At 36.7% G+C, this 17,533-nt stretch overlaps 1 protein-coding gene across 1 annotated transcript in view; it reads right to left on the bottom strand.

Annotated features, from left to right (window-relative positions):
• Nucleotides 1-437: 437 nt before the first annotated feature.
• Nucleotides 438-17,533, bottom strand: part of LOC136845688 (protein turtle-like) — a 47,383-nt gene continuing 30,287 nt past the window's right edge. Inside the window, 7 exon segments of the mRNA XM_067115840.1 lie at nucleotides 438-1,856; nucleotides 3,189-3,601; nucleotides 3,941-4,083; nucleotides 4,184-4,652; nucleotides 13,094-13,253; nucleotides 15,921-16,051; nucleotides 17,449-17,533. The exon segment at nucleotides 17,449-17,533 is cut by the window's right edge and continues 63 nt beyond it. Coding sequence (XP_066971941.1) covers nucleotides 954-1,856; nucleotides 3,189-3,601; nucleotides 3,941-4,083; nucleotides 4,184-4,652; nucleotides 13,094-13,253; nucleotides 15,921-16,051; nucleotides 17,449-17,533 — 2,304 coding nt within the window. The 3' untranslated portion in view covers nucleotides 438-953.

The raw sequence follows: 17,533 nt of genomic DNA, 5'->3' as shown, positions 1-17,533 counted from the left end.
GTTTTTAGTAAAAGTGTTAACTGCACTCCTGGGATCATCTCTGGCTATATCATATCTATGTTGAACAATTCTTTTTTTCAATTGTTTTGCCAATTTGTCAAATGTAAATCTTATTAGAGCCACAAGGTATCCTATATGGAATACCTTCGTCGTACGTAGGACTAAAACGAATGACCGAATGGCCCCTTGTACCTAATGGATGGAAAAGTCCGCAGAGGGCGAGACCGTCGGGTTAAACGGTACTGTATTATTTCTTTTCACACGTCTTTCATGCGCATTCATTGCACACACACACAAAAACATTTCTATATATATATATATATATATATATATATATATATATATATATATATATATATATATATATATATATATTATAACATATAAACTTTTTCGTTTTGATAAGGTAGACAAAGGGTAATAATAACTGAAACAACTGTCTTTTACAATAGGCTATAGTAGCGACATGATACATGCATACAAAGTGGTTCTGCAATATGCAGATGATAGACATAAAAATATAGACTTCACGTATACGCCTCTTGAATGTCATGAAGAATAGTCATTGTACAAGAGATCTGGTCGAGTGTCCCTCATCCAGACGCAGTTAACAAAGAATTTTATATAAAAAAAGTATCCTGACATTGAGTTGATTAAGATTTAGGATGAACCTTTGAAACATCCATGGTGAATGAAAGCGATTAATTTTTTCTGAAAAGCCTAAAGTCGTTTCTGCCACTTGCTCAGAGTGAGATTATAACAGTATCCCAAAAATAAAGTTTTAAATAAATAGTTTCTTACGTTATTTTGCATAATTTCCAAGTGTTGGTCACTTAGGACTTAAACGATACCTGAGAGTTCATGAAAATGTAAATGAAGGTTTTTCCTCGTCGATTGAAACCTAAGTGGCCTTGTGAACTGGAAGGTGCTCGACTTGGTGCTCAGGAGTTGTACTACACCGAACTTTCTCTTCGACAAACGTCAGGATGCACTGGAGGAACATTATCTCTTCGACCAATCTGCTTCGCACCGTGACCTTTATTTGTGGACGCAGCAGTAGGTAACTTTGGGCTAGAATCCTCTTCTCTGGTCCTGGTTTCTGTACTGGCCTTGACTCTCCTTCCAGTGGCTTTCGGTAGAGTTGTTATTGCGTAAACTGGAGTTGTGGTCAACTGCACCCCGATTCCTTCATAATCAGGTTTTCCAGGCAGTAAGAGAAGCTCTCCGTTGTCTGCTCTGTATAAAGTGACAGGTACACCAATCTCACTCCTGTCTAAGCTAAGAATTCTGGCCGGGTCTCTTTCTGGAGGCTTTGACTCCAGTGCTGGTTCACCCTGTGGTAAGGGATGCATATTTTTCTTCTTGGGAGGCATCCGGCCTTTGTTACTTACTGGACTAAAGACCTCTGTCGGTGAAACAGCACAGCAAATTAACTCGACTGACGATGCACTTTCACCCCCATCTGGAAGTCCTCTCTTGTTTAATCCTAAATGTGCTTCTCTGGATGAGGGGTCCAAAGGCATATCCTGTAAAGGAATGGTTAAAGGAATGCCTTCATGGGGTATCCTTGAACTACACTGACCACCCTCAGGTGTCTCATATATATCCTTTGTAGAGGAACTAGTCGTGGCCATTTCTATGAAAGAAGATGAATGCCTGCATCCTGAGTCTCCAACAGAGGACGCCTTTTCTGGTGAACTTTCTATAGGTGCAGCAATATAATGTCGACCTCTTTCACCTTTAGAACCTGATATAGATGATGACCTTCCTTCTGCTCCAGGGATCTTCAATTCATTGTCAGATTCTGATTCAGACACTCCTGAGTCTTCACTTTGCTCATGGGATAGGTTCAGCCTCTGAAAAGATTGGAACAGTCTTGTATTTAGACAGGAAGATGTAAAAGTGGATGTAATCAATAAGAATACTGACATAAGTGTGTATGAAAAAATTCTCATCATCATGCCCCCCCAGTGCCATGTGACATAAAAGGCTTCTTCTGAAATATTTCTTGGTGGACCAAAATAACACAGCTGTTAGGTAAACTATGAACTATGGTCTAGGTATGTTAATGTGGTCTAGGTATGTTAATGAAGTCCACCTATAATTACAATTGTTCAGCTAGAGAGATTGGCCAGTTAATGATGAATGTACAAGAAAATCAGTAAAAAAAAATATATATATATATTTAAACATGCTTTTCTTAAAATGCACTAAAAAGTAAAAAATAAATTTTTTGAGGAACACTAGGATTTTCTTACAATTAATCATGCCTACAAAAATAAATGCGTGGGCGCCAAACATGGAAGGAAATGCTACAAGAAAAAAAAAAATTATAGCATTTCTTTCCATGTTTAGTGACCACGTTTTTATTTTTGTATCATGACTAATTTTAAGAAAATCTTGGTGTGTCTAAAAAAATATTTTTTACTTTGTAGTGCATCTTAATAAAAGCGTGTTTAAAATGCCTTATTTTGTATATTTTTTATTTTATACCTTTTACTCTTGACAGAAATTGTAACTGATTTATGATTGTAGCTAACAAAATTGAACGTGATATTCTATAATATCCTGTTGAGCCAAAGAAGGTTTGAAAAATCCGTAGAGTTAAACTTATTCTAACAAGTCAAAGAAGGTATGAAAAATCCGAAGAGTTATTCACTTCATACAAACCCGAGATCCTGGGAGAATAATAATAAGTATACCTTAGTTTTACCAGACCACTGAGCTGATTAACAGCTCTCCTAGGGCTGGCCCGAAGGATTAGACTTTATTTTACATGGCTAAGAACCAATTGGTTACTTAGCAACGGGACCTACAGCTTATTGTGGAATCGGTCACTGTAGGGTCACTAGAGGTCACTGCTGACCTGATGATCATGTAAGGTTATATTGTCACCAGGATTGAGTAACCCTGCAAAATTTCAAGTCCATTGGACAAAGGTTACAGATCAAAAATTGAGTTGCAAGATTTAACCCAGACGCACAAACAGAAAAAGAGAAGAAAAAGCAAGCTAAATAAAAGCGTATAAAAAGATGTGAATTGCCATTAATGTTTTATAATTCAGCAAAATGCTAAGGGGTATCCTAAAATTTGCATAATGACCACTCCCTCCGAGATGAAATGGTTCCCAATGGCCATGGAGTGAATGTGTTATATTAAATCCAAATCAAAGTTACTTGTCTACCTACGTCATACAGTCGACGCTGTCTGGATGAGTCTGACGAATGTGTTTGTGCCCTGCCAGTCAAAAGAGCTGCATTTCCAATGCTTTCTTCAATATTTTCATGAGTTTCCTCCGTTTTCTCTCTGTCATCAGGAAGATGGATGTGCACGGAACTAGTGAACATTGGATATATTTCTTCGTTACTGTGTTCCTCTTGGACACACGGGACGACATCCAGACGTTTAATAGACTGCACAACATCAGGGTCTAATCCTTCGGCAGAGGAGGACGCCAATGTCTTCTCGGCAACTGGTTTTCTAGAACAACTATAGGACCTTCGAATGATAGCTACCCCAACCAACAGCAATACCAGAATCACCCCCATGACTCCCAAAGCAGCACCAACGATTGGAGGAACCTCTGCAGCTGATTCTTGTACTGAAAAACACAAGAGGGAAGCTGTTATATACAAGGAGACGATCACATGTATATAAAATGATTAGATATTTGAGCCTGCTATCCATTATGGAAGTGATGTGCCGATGCTGAATGCAAATGGTAGCAAGGAGGTTGAAGCTTTTGAGATGAATTGTTTGCACTTGCTGAATATGTGGGCTACAAGTTGCAGGGAGTGAAATGTCTAATGATACGTATAAGAGATAAAAAACTTGACTTATGTGTAAGGATTGGGTTAGAGTTTTATAACATGGACTGGTCATGTGAAATGAATGGGAGCGACAGGTAGAGCTACAGAAAATAAAAACAAAATAGTCTGACCTGGAGCCGCTCTATGCTGGGCACTTCTGGTTTGAACCTTCATGGTGACAGGGTCACTTCGACCACGAATGTTATGACCCACGATGTTCAGAATGACCCTTTTACCTGCCTCCACGCCACTGACCACCCACTCAGGATACTCACTGTCCGGGAGATATGTTTCAAATTACAGGTGAGCTTCTCAATATCTCTGAAGAAAATAGAAGAAATAAGTCTTGTCAATAACACAGTGCTCTGCCTCACCTACTGATATTCGCTATGACCAGTCCATCCTGCCACGCCTCCAGCAAGAAGTTCTGAGGCAGCCCTCCGTCAAAACCCTCCAGACAGCTGACAGCAAGGGCCGGTTTAATAGCGTCAGTGTTGACAGTCGTGGCTGAGCAGTTAGTGGGTGTATCGGGGGGACCAGCTGGTACAAGGTTGACGACACACGGCGCCTTCTGACGCCCCACGTTATTCGTTGCCCTGCAGAGCAGACGACCGTAGTCCTCCCTCCTTTCAGGCACGACCGTCAGGGTCGACGTCAGTCCCTCGACGACGTACTTGTCGTGGTGCAGAATCTCCTCACTCCCATCAGTCCTTTTCCGCACCCAGGACCAGATCAAGTTGGAAGAAGGCTCGGCTTCCACTCTGCACTTGGCTTTGACCACTGTCCCTCGAGCTGCCCCCTGGGTCCTTTCTTGACCTGCTGACCCCACGCACATGGGGGCATCTGGAAACCAGCCATTTATTGGGAGTTAGTTGTTAGTCCATTACAATTGATTCTGTCATATCCTGAATAATTTCTTCATAAGAAAATGGATTTAGAGCTAAAGTTTAAAGGGCTTTCTGTCTAGGGAGTCTGGCTTTTCTTATTAGTCACGTTGCTTCAGTTGGCAGGTCAAATGACCGATGGATCTTGTTTGTAAGTAATATCATCAGTCTAAGTAACCTGCTAACATTCAAAACATTATCCTTTTTTATTTTGGCCAAATTCTTATTTCTTCCTGACCTCAGTGTTCACGCAAGTCATTCAAAGTTCATCTTGCATTGTGTTGTTATGTCATCATCTTTTCCTTTGTCATTATAATCTCATTCACATTTATGCACGAGAGAATTATTTTATTCCTTCCACTTATTCTTATACTCCACGGCTTCATTATTTAATTGCGCCTTACTTTGATAAACTTCATTTTACAACATACAATTTTCACTTGATTCATTGCTGAATGAATGTCATTATCTAATTCGTTTTTTACATATTTCCATGCTCGACAAACCAACGAGAAGACTCTAAATTGTACCCTGAGCCATTTGTCACCATTAAATAGTAATTAGACAATGAGATGATAGTCCCTAAAGTTTCTAATGAAAGATTATTCATGCCTCACTGTAATTAACAAGAACTGTACAGTCGATGTCAAAGATGTTATTGCTTATTTAAGAAAGTCCATTAAGTAAGATGAGAATATCATTTGAATTTTTCGTCTTATTCATTCAAGTTTCAAAAGCGCTTCATCAGTATCATTACTTTTCAACTGAATGCATTTCTTTCAAATCAAATAGTCCTTATGTTAGTAGAATATGGAATGCTTATATAAGAAATTCTCATACCATTTCATTTTTCCAAGTAAGATGCGTATTAAGAAGCTAAACATATTTACTCGTGACCTCCTTGTGATATCAGTAACGAGGGTTCGTTTCCCGCGACCGGCCATCACAGTCTCTTCAATTTCTTCCGTTTGGATATTTCGGCTTCGTAGTTACAAGCATATCCAAAAAAGCGCGAAGAATTCGAGAAGTTAAGAGGGCATTGTGGCTATTAGAATTACATATGTGTCTGGTAAAAGTGACCAGTAGATTCTACATATTTACTCTTCATTAATAAAGATGCAGTTTGGCTTAGTGATTACAATATTTTATTTTTCTTCTATCACTGATACAGATCTTATTCTTTCTCGTTGCTTAAACTATAGAATATCGTTCCAATGAAAACTTTCTTCATACTTAACCCCTTCAGTCAAAAAGATTCGAGAATTAAGAATATATATAATATATATATATATATATATATATATATATATATATATATATATATATATATATATATATATATATATATATATATATATGTTTATATGTATGTATGTATGTATGTATGTATGTATGTATGTATGTGTTACTTTATAATATATACACGTCGTTAATAATTTACTGTGTCCATCTTAGAGCCTTGACGAGGCAATAATAATAATAATAATAATACTAATAATAAGAATAATAGAAGAAGAAGAAGAAGAAGAAGAAGAAGAAGAAGAAGAAGAAGAAAACTACAACACCACCCACAACCACAACAACACATTTATAGCAACAAAGGGCCAAGCCCTTAACCAGTGGCCCTTAGCACACCCACAGGACACAAAGGCCTCTGACCACAGCTCAGGAGGAAGTCCCTCCTCGTCATGGCAGTTTAAGGACCTCTTTATTTCCTGGTTTTTGTCTGTCTGTCTGTCTCTTAAAATAAATATCTCCTCTTACTTCTTCCTAGTGAATATAATCTTTGGAAGTTGGAATTTCAAGTCAATGGCCCCTTTGGTGGGCTTGTTCCATATGAATAGGTGTCATCTTCTGAATAATAATAATAATAATAATAATAATAATAATAATAATAATGAAGGGAGTAGACCCTCTTATAAACAGGTCTTATTAAAAAGGATGGCTGTATTATGCGAATTTATCTTGTATAGTGTCTTTTCTATCTTCCTTATGATTCGCTTTTCAGGCTCAGCGATGTTAGTCAGCAACTGGCCGATATTCTCTGACTGGATATTTTAATAAAAGACTTCCCATATTCCGCACACTATCCTTTTCCAACATGAATATCGGCCAGTTGCTGACTAACATCGCTGAGCCTGAAAAGCGAATAATAATAATAATAATAATAATAATAATAATAATAATAATAATAATAATAATAATAATAATAATAATAATAATATATGATGATGATGATGATTTTAACAAATTTAATTCTATTTGTCGCTTACTTTTGAATGTGATATCTCTCTCTCTCTCTCTCTCTCTCTCTCTCTCTCTCTCTCTCTCCGTTTCCGGTGATGAAGACCTTTCCGAGATTCCTCGATTAAAGTGAATGCTAACAACGCATAATCCAGAATAATTAGGGCGAGATTCCCCCCAACCTCTATTACCTTAAATGGGAGGAAGGAAATCTCTCAAAAATTGCTTCGCTAAGATTTTCTTGGAGAAGGTGTTGTGGCGTTTGTAGAATCATTTTCTTAAGAAGAACGGGATGGGGCTTATTATAACTCCCTGCCGTGAAATGACGGTCTTCGTTGAGAAATTTGATCAAAAATCAAAATATGCTCAATACCAATAAAGCATTGAAGACGCTACCTGCATACACGTACTGTAATTAGTTAATGATAATATAGTGTAATTACGCATCGTAAAAAGTGCATAATTTGATACATGGCTTTGGTCTCTCTCTCTCTCTCTCTCTCTCTCTCTCTCTCTCTCTCTCTCTCTCTTTTTTCTCTTCTCCTCCACAACAATCCTGTTCTCTGAAGTACTTACATCAGGGGTTCCCAAACTGGGGTACATGTACCCCCAGGGGTACATTTGCACGTTTCAGGGGGTACATTTAGTCTGAAGAAAATAATTACTACTCTACAATTGTATTTGCTGGATCAAAATATAAATTACGTTAGCAATTGCTTTATTTATGTTATGACCATTTAAGATATCTATGTAATCTACACATGCAGACTCCATAAATTTAAAATATCAAAATATTAAAATGTTCTTTTTAAAATTAAGCTTAATTTTTAGTGTTAGGGTATTAGATTAAAGTAATTTTATAATTTGTCAAAATTAATTTAAGTTTTGTCCAACCTTTTGGTCTTGCTTTAGTTTAAGTTTATTAATAAGCTATTATCGTTTATCGTACATTTAAGTTCTTTCTTAGTTTGCTGAACTCTGTATGAGTCGTATGATTTTGCAGTTTTGCTTTTGTCTTTCTTAAGCGTTTTGTTTACCACCTTCTCCTCCGGTACTAGTGAACTACTGAAGTGTCTTATTAACGATCGTTGTTTTTCTCTCCTATGAGCAGCTGTGTTGACTCGAGTGGAAGGCTTGTTCGTATGGTGATGATGAGACAAAGTTAGTTCGAGTTCCACCTCACTGATTGACGCTTTGCCTCTGCATTTTTGGACACTTCTGCAGCTAATATACAGAGATTTGGATCACGGCTTCTTTATTCCTTCGCTGCCTTGTGTGTGGTCGCTGGTGTTTGTCACCTGCGGCATTCATCAACCACGCCCTTCCCTCGTTCGTCGGGAGGATCCCGAACGAGTCGGCCTGCGTTTACTGAGAACGGTGCAGTTTGTGGCGTGCGAGATCCGTCGACGTCCCGGATTCTCGGAGGCTACCACCCTTGGTGTGCCCGTGGTATTTTGAGTTGCCTGCAGGCATTGCAGCCTGATTCAGTTGTCCTGCTCATCAGCGTCAGTGAGTTCTCGGAACTCGTGGAGACACGTAGGAGGCTTTCTACAGGTATGAGATATTTTTAAAGCTATTTAAGACGATCGTGGATCACCAGGTACCTGTAGATTTGCACTCCCCTGTTTGCAGTACGGTCCTCTGGACCTTGTATGGCCTGATGAGCTGATCCACTAAGCCTCTGGTGGTTATTTCTATTTTGAATTCGTAAGGTTATTTACATTTTTTTATTATTAACTGAACATTTTCAATATAATTAGTAGTATACATACTGGTTATTTATTGATATTTAATGTAATTTAGTTTGTATGTGTTGGGTAGGAGTAATAAGTTTCCCTCTTATTTTCTCCTACTTCCTTCTACCTAACTTAGTTCTTTAGGATATATTTATCTGGCCAGTAATTTATAAGGTACCTACTAGAAGTCATATTTAAAAATATCCTATTTCTTGGTTTAGGTTTAGTTTAGTTTTAGGTGATCTTAAGGTTGGTTCATTTTCCTCTTGATATATATTATTCATTTTGATTTATTTTACCAACCATTATTCTTTCTTTTTGTATAAATAAATATTGTAACTTTTGTTGAGGTGTTTGTTCTTTTGTTCCTAGCTTTCTGTGTTGCATTTTACTGCCCGCAAATTCTGAGTAGAGACAAGAACCCTTGAAGTTACGGCTGTAAATAAGGTCGTAACATAGTACATGGGAACCTATAAAATAGCCCAAGGGGTACCGAGGAACAAAAAGTTTGGGAACCTCTGGCTTACATTAAACTGCACTCTCCAACTTCTCGCATCTCCAACAATCTTCATAAAACATCTTTCGGGGTCCCTCATTCTGCCTCACTGAGCCCAACCCATAAACTTGACCCAGCAATCAGCAGATTCTTGTGGGTGCTACTCAAGGACAATTAACCCTCTGCGCTTAGGCAACTTGTTTCACCCGGTCAGACCCTTTGCCCATTACGACGCAAAAAAAAAAAAAAAAAAAAATCCTCTTGTTTTGTTCTTCTGTTGTAGAACTTCCCGCTATATTCAGCTCTTATACCTATAATCCATAGCATTTTAACAAGCAGTCTGTCCGCTTCTAGAACACTTGTGCCCACATCTTTATCCCCCACACCAAGCAAATACCCACAGCAGCACCTATCTCTTCCAATTCCAAGGCCCTACCATTCTGAAGGCCAGAGCGATTTCACGGTTGGGGAACGTTCAGAAACAGCAAGATCTCTCTCGCTCTCTCTCTCCCTCTCACACACACATACTCACACAAACACATCACAGCTGCAGTCGTATACCAACCATCATCCCGACGGCATTTACGGGTCCCTTAACACACAAACAAGGGGCCGGGCAGACACACCCACCCACGACCTCTCGTGGTCCTTCATCAAGTCAGTTTCTGAAGGCCCCGTCTGGGCGTTTGGGATGGATTCTGGAAGCGTCAGGTGATTATAGTGAGGCTGCACCCGAGAGATCCGCTGCTTTCGGGAACAAGGCGGATATGAGATGCTGGTCATCTATTAGTTTTCTGTAAAAGAAAACTATTGTGCCGGCTTTGCCTGTCCGTCCGCACTTTATTCTGTCCGCACTTTTTTTCTGTCCGCCCTCAAAACTTGAAAACTACTGAGGCTAGAGGGCTGCAAATTGGTATGTTGATCATCCACCCTCCAATCATCAAACATATCAAATTGTAGCTCTCTAGCCTCAATAGTTTTTATTTTATTCCAGGTTAAAACTAGCCATAATCGTGCTTCTGGCAACGATACAGGCTAGGCCACCACCGGCTCGTGCTTAAAGATTCATGGGCCGCGGCTCATACAGCATTATACGGAGACCACCAAAAGATTGATCGATTTTCGGTGGCCTTGATTATACGCTGTAGCGGCTGTACAGAAAACTTGATCGAGCCGCAGAAGCTTCGGCGCAATTTTAACTTGTTTGATATCTGAAATGACTTAGCTGTCAGTCACAAAGGCGTCAATTTAGCCGTCATAACTCGAGGATGAGATTCAGAAATATGCACACACACACACACACACACACACACACCATACCCACATATCGTTTTCCGCATCATTCTCAGTCTTTCGCATGTTTGCGTTGCATATTTACGTCATGGAAAGGCAAATAACGAAGGATAAAACCTTGATATTATGTAAGAAATATATATAAGATAATTGTTGTATCTTAATTTGATTTGAATCTTTAAACAATGCACATGGATGTTGGGTTGTTTTCATAATTACACTGTGATTACAACTAGTATATCCACAGAATTGGAAATCATAATTAGTCATAAAATGTTCCCTATAAAGAATTGGAAATCATAATTAGTCATAAAATGTTCTCATGAATTTCAAGCCATTGACAATGGCTTGGAAATAAGTCGAAACCGGTCAGACCCCACACCCTGCTTCTTATTTTTCACCTGTGGTAAATTATATATATATATGAAAATATATATATATATATATATATATATATAATATATATATATATATATATATATATATATATATATATATATATATATATATATACATACATACACGCACATACATACATACATACATGCATATACATGTATATATAAATAAAGACAAAATATATATATATATATATATATATATATATATATATATATACATATACATACATACATACATACATATACATGATGGAAAGAGAATACAATGAGAGTGCTGCAAGGTTCTTTCGACTTATAGTCCTTTACTTATCAGACCCAAGTAAAGGACTATAAGTTGAAAGGCCTCGCAGCACTCCATTGTTTCTCTTTATATGTATACATATATATATATATATATATATATATATATATATATATATATATATATATTTCAAGTTCAAATAATTAAAAAATTCAATATAACTTTTTACGAGATGATAAAATCGATGTCTTGCATTTGTTTTGGTCAAATATACCTAATGAAAGATGGACTTACGCTTATAATAGGATAACGCAAAGAAGGAGAGAGGAATAAACAGATAATTAGACTTGATTTCGCGGTTGTATCGAAAAACACAAAACTAAAATGATTGATTTGATCCAGAAGATCAACTCGAAATTTGATCGAAGTGTTAGTTTTGTTAAGGGGTAAGAAAATCGAAAATGTTTAATCTCCTCTACTGGTCAATCGATTCAAGAATGAACGAAGTTACATTTCTTTTCTAGCGATGAAACTTAATTCGTATTTTTAAAATTAATTTTTTTGTGTTATTTAATTTCTTGTGTTATTTAACTTCCTCTTTAACTCTGGGAACTTATGCTCTCAGCACTCTTTTTGGATGTTAGTCATTGTTCGACAGAAACCGTTTTGATCAAAATAACAGCTGTTTGAAAAACACATTTGCCGGGACAAAGCGAAATGAAATTTAATCCTGGAAAATACATTTATTTCATCATTTATTTTCGTAAGCTGCTGACAATTCATTATGAATATAATTGATCCTCTCTGGTTCATTTATATATTTTGATATCAATATTTTTGGTTACACCTTTGCTGTTTTCATAATAAAGTTTCCCGTCTTTCAACCAAGAATCGTAACTTGGCTCAGAGAATTTTATTGATGTTAACAGAATGATTCACTAAAGGCCCCTCTGCAATAAGGAACCAATTCTTAAGCTGATTTTTGTAAGTATTCCGCCTACGCGCATTTCGGAAAATCACTGAAAAGCCCGATTACTGTGAATGGGTCCAAGAATCCAAACGGTGCTTTATAACCTCCTTTCATTCTTCTAAAAGCCCTGAGGTCTTTATCATGCGTATCTTATAATGGAAGACTTTACTATCTCTGATTACGCAACGGCGTCATCTCGATGGTGTCAAGGCCGTATAACTTTAAGTAACAGTTCTTCCTGGGAAAAAGGTTGGTGTTTTGTCCAGATGTACTCTGCAAGATTACCTTATGGCAAACCCCCTTTCCTCTGAAGGTACTGATCGATGAAAACGTATGAGAAAGAGAGAGAGAGAGAGAGAGAGAGAGAGAGAGAGAGAGAGAGAGAGAGAAGAGTGAATGGTATACGAATGGTTATACCAAAGTACACCACAAGTACACACAATACAAAATGTGAGTCCATAGCACTTGCTGACACGGTACGTATCAATTTAATCAGATTTCTCTTACTTGAACCAGAATGATAAAACTTCCTGAGATACCCATTAGCCCGTCCCAACTGTCATCACCTACCTCCCCTTCCCAAAGAAAATAGAAAGGACTTGGACCCATCATGACCCCAAATTTCCACCAGTAACCCATCTCAATATCTAATCACAGCTTCATCAGACCTACTCTATAAAATGAACCAAAATCTATCAATTTCGAGCGATCTTATGTCCAGATAGATGCACAAACAGTGAGAAAACTAACGCATACAACTAGTGATTATAATTCCACTGACACGTGATTTATATGCCACACTTTAACTCCGGGAAAATGCTAAACTAAGTGTCGTTAATCCTGAACGTTTTCGACTTTATATCCGAAACAGGTCAGGATTTACACTATGTTTTTGTATATATATAAAGTCGAAACCGGGTAGGATTTAAATCCAAGTTTTCATTTCCCTTGTTGTAAAGCGTCATACACACACACACACACCCACACGCATATAAAACTCGAATGACTAGAACACTCACGTTGGACTGTCAAGAAAAAGGTGTTGCTGACGGTACGCCCCTGAGCATTGGTGGCGACGCACGTGTAGGACCCTGAATGACTCCTGACCACGCTCCTGATGACGAGCGACTGTTGACTGACGACGACTCCCGCGCTGATGTTCTGGAAGATTTCCTGGCCCTTGTGGGTAGAAGAAGAAAGTTCAGCTGGAATGCAAGAGGGGGGGAAAGTTACGACTGAAGTATTTCAGAGATTCAGAAAACTTATTTAGAGCTTTCTTTTCATTTTGAGGTTATGATAAAAGATGATTGGGGTGAACGCTTTTCCAAAATTTTTCAATTAGGTGAAATGCAAGTTATTTGTATTCATAATCATGTCGTGTTTACTTAGATCGGGGTCAAAAGTGGCGAGAGAGAGAGAGAAAAAAAAAAAAAAAAAAAAAATATATATATATATACATATATATATATATATATATATATATATATAAATATATATTGCCAAAAGTATAGATTTTATTTAGAACTGAAACTTTTATAACTTTAGTTTTTCTCGAGAGAGAGAGAGATTTTTTCAACATAGAGAAAACAGTTGAGAGAGAGAGAGAGAGAGAGAGAGAGAGAGAGAGAGAGAGAAGAAAGAAAATATTTTTCTATATATATTTATATATATTGATATATATATATATATATATATATATATATATATATATATATATATATATATATATATATATATATATATATATATCAATGCAGCACGAAAAGACGCGTGTTTGAGAATATTATAAAATCCACGACATCTCAGAGATATCTAAACTGGAAAAGAAAAACACAATTGTATCACCTTCAGTGAATTTAGTTAAAGGTCTTTTCTTCGGCTACTTCAAATACCTAATAAAATAGTGACTTTCCCAAAAACGTTTACAGATGCAATTCATGAAACGAAGAAAGATAAAAGTCTGCGCATTAATAAAGCCGACTAATCCAATTGTTTTGTAATAATGGATAAAATTAGCTATGATGAAAAAATGGAAACTTACTATGTGATTCTAGTGCTTACAAAACACTACGTTAAGACCCATTAGCTGATGTCATAAAAAGTTTCAGTTCTAAAATAAAATCTATACTAAAGGAATTCGGTTCAATAAAAGAGAAAGTGTCAACGATTGGCCCATCCTTACCTTACATGTACGGATTAATCAAAATCTATAAAAGAGACTTTCCTATTCGGCCCACTGTCTGTTCAACCGGTTCTATTAGTTATAAACTTTCTAAATATCTAGTTAAATTACCTTCACCTATTATGGATAATACCTCAAATTCCCATTCACAAAACTCAGTTGATTTCTGTGCTGGACTTTCCCATATTGAATTACCAAACACTGACAAATTAACCAGTTTATTTACTAAAGCTCCTATTGATGACTTATGTCAATATTTATCACTACATTTGGGCTTGTATAACCTAGAATTACCTACCAATGTTATCAATTTCATATCCCTCTGTATAAAAAATTGCAAATTCACTTTCAATGGTAAATTTTATGAACATATATTTGGTATGGTTATGGGGAACCCTCTTTCGCCACTTTTTGTCTAATATTTACATGGACTTCTTTGAGTCTAGACTTATTCCAAGAAATCTATTCTCTAAGGTGTTTTGGGTTAGATAAGTAGACGTTTGTTTTTGTATAGTAAAAGAAAATGTGAATATTCCTGATTTCTTGCAAACAATTAATAACCTTGTACCATCCATAAAAATCACAATAGAATAAGAAGAAAATAATTGTATTACCATTTTTGGATGTCTTAGTTATTAAAAATAACACCAATTTTTGTTTTAAAGTATATTGGAAATTCACGAATAATTTGTCATATATTCAGTTTTACTCTAACCACGCTAAACAAATTAAGGTGTCAACATTTTCCAGTGTGTATCTTAGAGCTCTTAGAATTTGTAGTCCTGAATTTTTGAAAAAGGAGTTTAAAATTATTGATAAAATATGAGATTCGTTATGTTACCCTCCATAACTTTTAGAACTTTGTAAAAATGAAGCAAAAAAGGCATATTACAATCCAACCAGTGTTAACAAAGAAAAGAAAATATTTTTTGTTTACCATTTCATCCTAATTTCATTCCTGCACTGCCCATGTTAAAAACTATTGATATTAACTTAATATTTAAATATAATAATATTTTGAGGGATAAACTAATTAAGAATAGCCCGGCCAATTCAAACAATATTGTATCCAGTATTCTTTGCAAAGAATGTACTAAGATTTATATTGGTCAAAGATCAAAAGGACTAAAAGTAAGAAGCTCCCAAATATGCCATTTCAAGAGGCTCATCAAATAATGGCATTGCGGATCACTGGCTCAAGACAGGCCGTGCGATGAACTAGGATAAGTCAACGACCATCGGAAAAGGAATCTGCTAGAGACTGTGTTTACTGAAGCTACGTTCACCAGGGATGTTAATCTCCACCACCCTGGATTATCCCTTGATACTTTGTCCCTGTCTTTTTTGTTTAAAGAACATGCTGCCCAGATTAACAAACTGTAACCCCGCCCACACCTTCTGTTTTTGTATATAAGGCTGTCAACTTCTTTTGTATTCAGTGTGAACTTGAAAATGTAGAATAAACTAAGAAAGTACTTGTTCAAAGCCCCGGTTTTCACTCACCTTCCGACGTGGATTTTATAATATACATATACATATACATATACACATACACATACATACATCCACACAGCTGGCTCTCATGACATTTTGGACGGCCCTAACTTAGATGAAAGGCCAAGGGACGACAAAGAAGATATGACTCGTGAAGCAAAGGGACTCACATTATGGTACCATTCAATCCGGTGGAATCTCGGGTTCGATTTGATGTGACACTCGAAGTAGACGTCGTCTTCCTCCTTGATGTTCTCGGCCTCCAGAGGCTTCCCGAGGGCGAGGTCCACGACGGGCTCGTCTAGAGAATGAGTAAATAAACAAATAGATAGATTGATGAAGAAATGTGGAAACGCGAGTGACGAGCGATAAATTTTCAAAGGCAAACGAGAATTAAAGAAGATCTAGAGGATATAACGAGAGAGAGAGAGAGAGAGAGAGAGAGAGAGAGAGAGAGAGAGAGAGAGAGAGAGAGAGAGAGAGAGAGGGAGAATTATGTAGGTACAAATATTCTCTACAACACGGCCGCTCTCCCCACAATAACCTTGGAGAGAACATCTGTTTCAAAGTGAATTTCTCACTGAATAAAAAATTAGAAAAAGATAAAATAATAAATCTTTTACAGCATCACTTGATACTCATACAAAAGAGGAGTTGGGGGGGGGATTATTACACGATCATCATATATTGTTCTGCTTATATTGTTCATCCTGCACAACCTTATGGATGGACGATGACAATGAATCAGATTTGGAAAATGCAGTAAAAAAAGAAGTCAGAATTATTTCTTCACACTTTTCTCTTTATAAACAAAGTCATTTTTTAAAATTTTCCTGCCATTTATTGATTACAGTTCGTGTATGAATCATCATTAAATGCACTAAAGAGCTTGAGTGAATGAATATAAAAATCTAGTGAAATTTACGAATAATGTTGACCTTTTGTTTATATAATTTTTTTTTCAGTCCACCTGTAAAGTATAATATTCGGCATGAAATAGGAATTCTTGATTTCCTCAGTTTAACTGTATTTGTGCATTTATACTTAATTACATCACAAAATACATTCTGATACTTTTAGGCTTCAATTATTTTGAACAAACTCCATGTAAACGCAAGAAAAAAAAATGCCAGTTAGACCTATAAAATTTTTAAAAACATTCTTAACATTATATTGTTTTAATCTGTTAAGAAAAATCCGTAATAAAAACTGTCATATGTTATGAATCCACAAACTCGTAAAATTTGAAAATAGAACCGTCTTGTTTGATTAAAAAAGGAGCCATCTTAACCCACAGATTTTGTGAATTTCTATGAATCTTAACAGAATTTTAAAAAAATATTGACAAGAAGACTTCTGAAGTACATTTGCCTTAAGAAGAACTAACAATTCTATAAACAAGTTATATGCCAAATACATATAACAAGAGTAAGAAGATTAAGCATACTATCACTATGTACTAGACACAATAATGATATATGTATCCCTTCACTCACTGATTGAAGAAAAACATCACACGTAACTCATGACACGATAAACGAAACTTGCTCCCCGACTCAAAACAAATGATACTCATGCTCCCTTGGTGAGTATCAAGGAGTACGAATACAGACGATGCCTAGCTAGAAATCTCCTTCTCTATCCCCCTCTTCCATTCTTCAATCAGTGAGCGAAGACGCAATTACCTCTTGAACTCACAGTAGACAATGAGCTTTCTCCTGTCCGACAGAGGCTCCTCGTGGGAGAGGGCCGGGTTCACGCCTGTGCAGGTCAGGGTCGCTCC

This window comes from Macrobrachium rosenbergii, chromosome 14, assembly GCF_040412425.1.
Source record: "Macrobrachium rosenbergii isolate ZJJX-2024 chromosome 14, ASM4041242v1, whole genome shotgun sequence".
In the NCBI taxonomy this organism is placed as follows: domain Eukaryota; kingdom Metazoa; phylum Arthropoda; class Malacostraca; order Decapoda; family Palaemonidae; genus Macrobrachium; species Macrobrachium rosenbergii.
The sequence above is the reverse complement of the archived record's forward strand: the minus strand, read 5'-3'. Positions and strand labels throughout refer to the sequence as shown.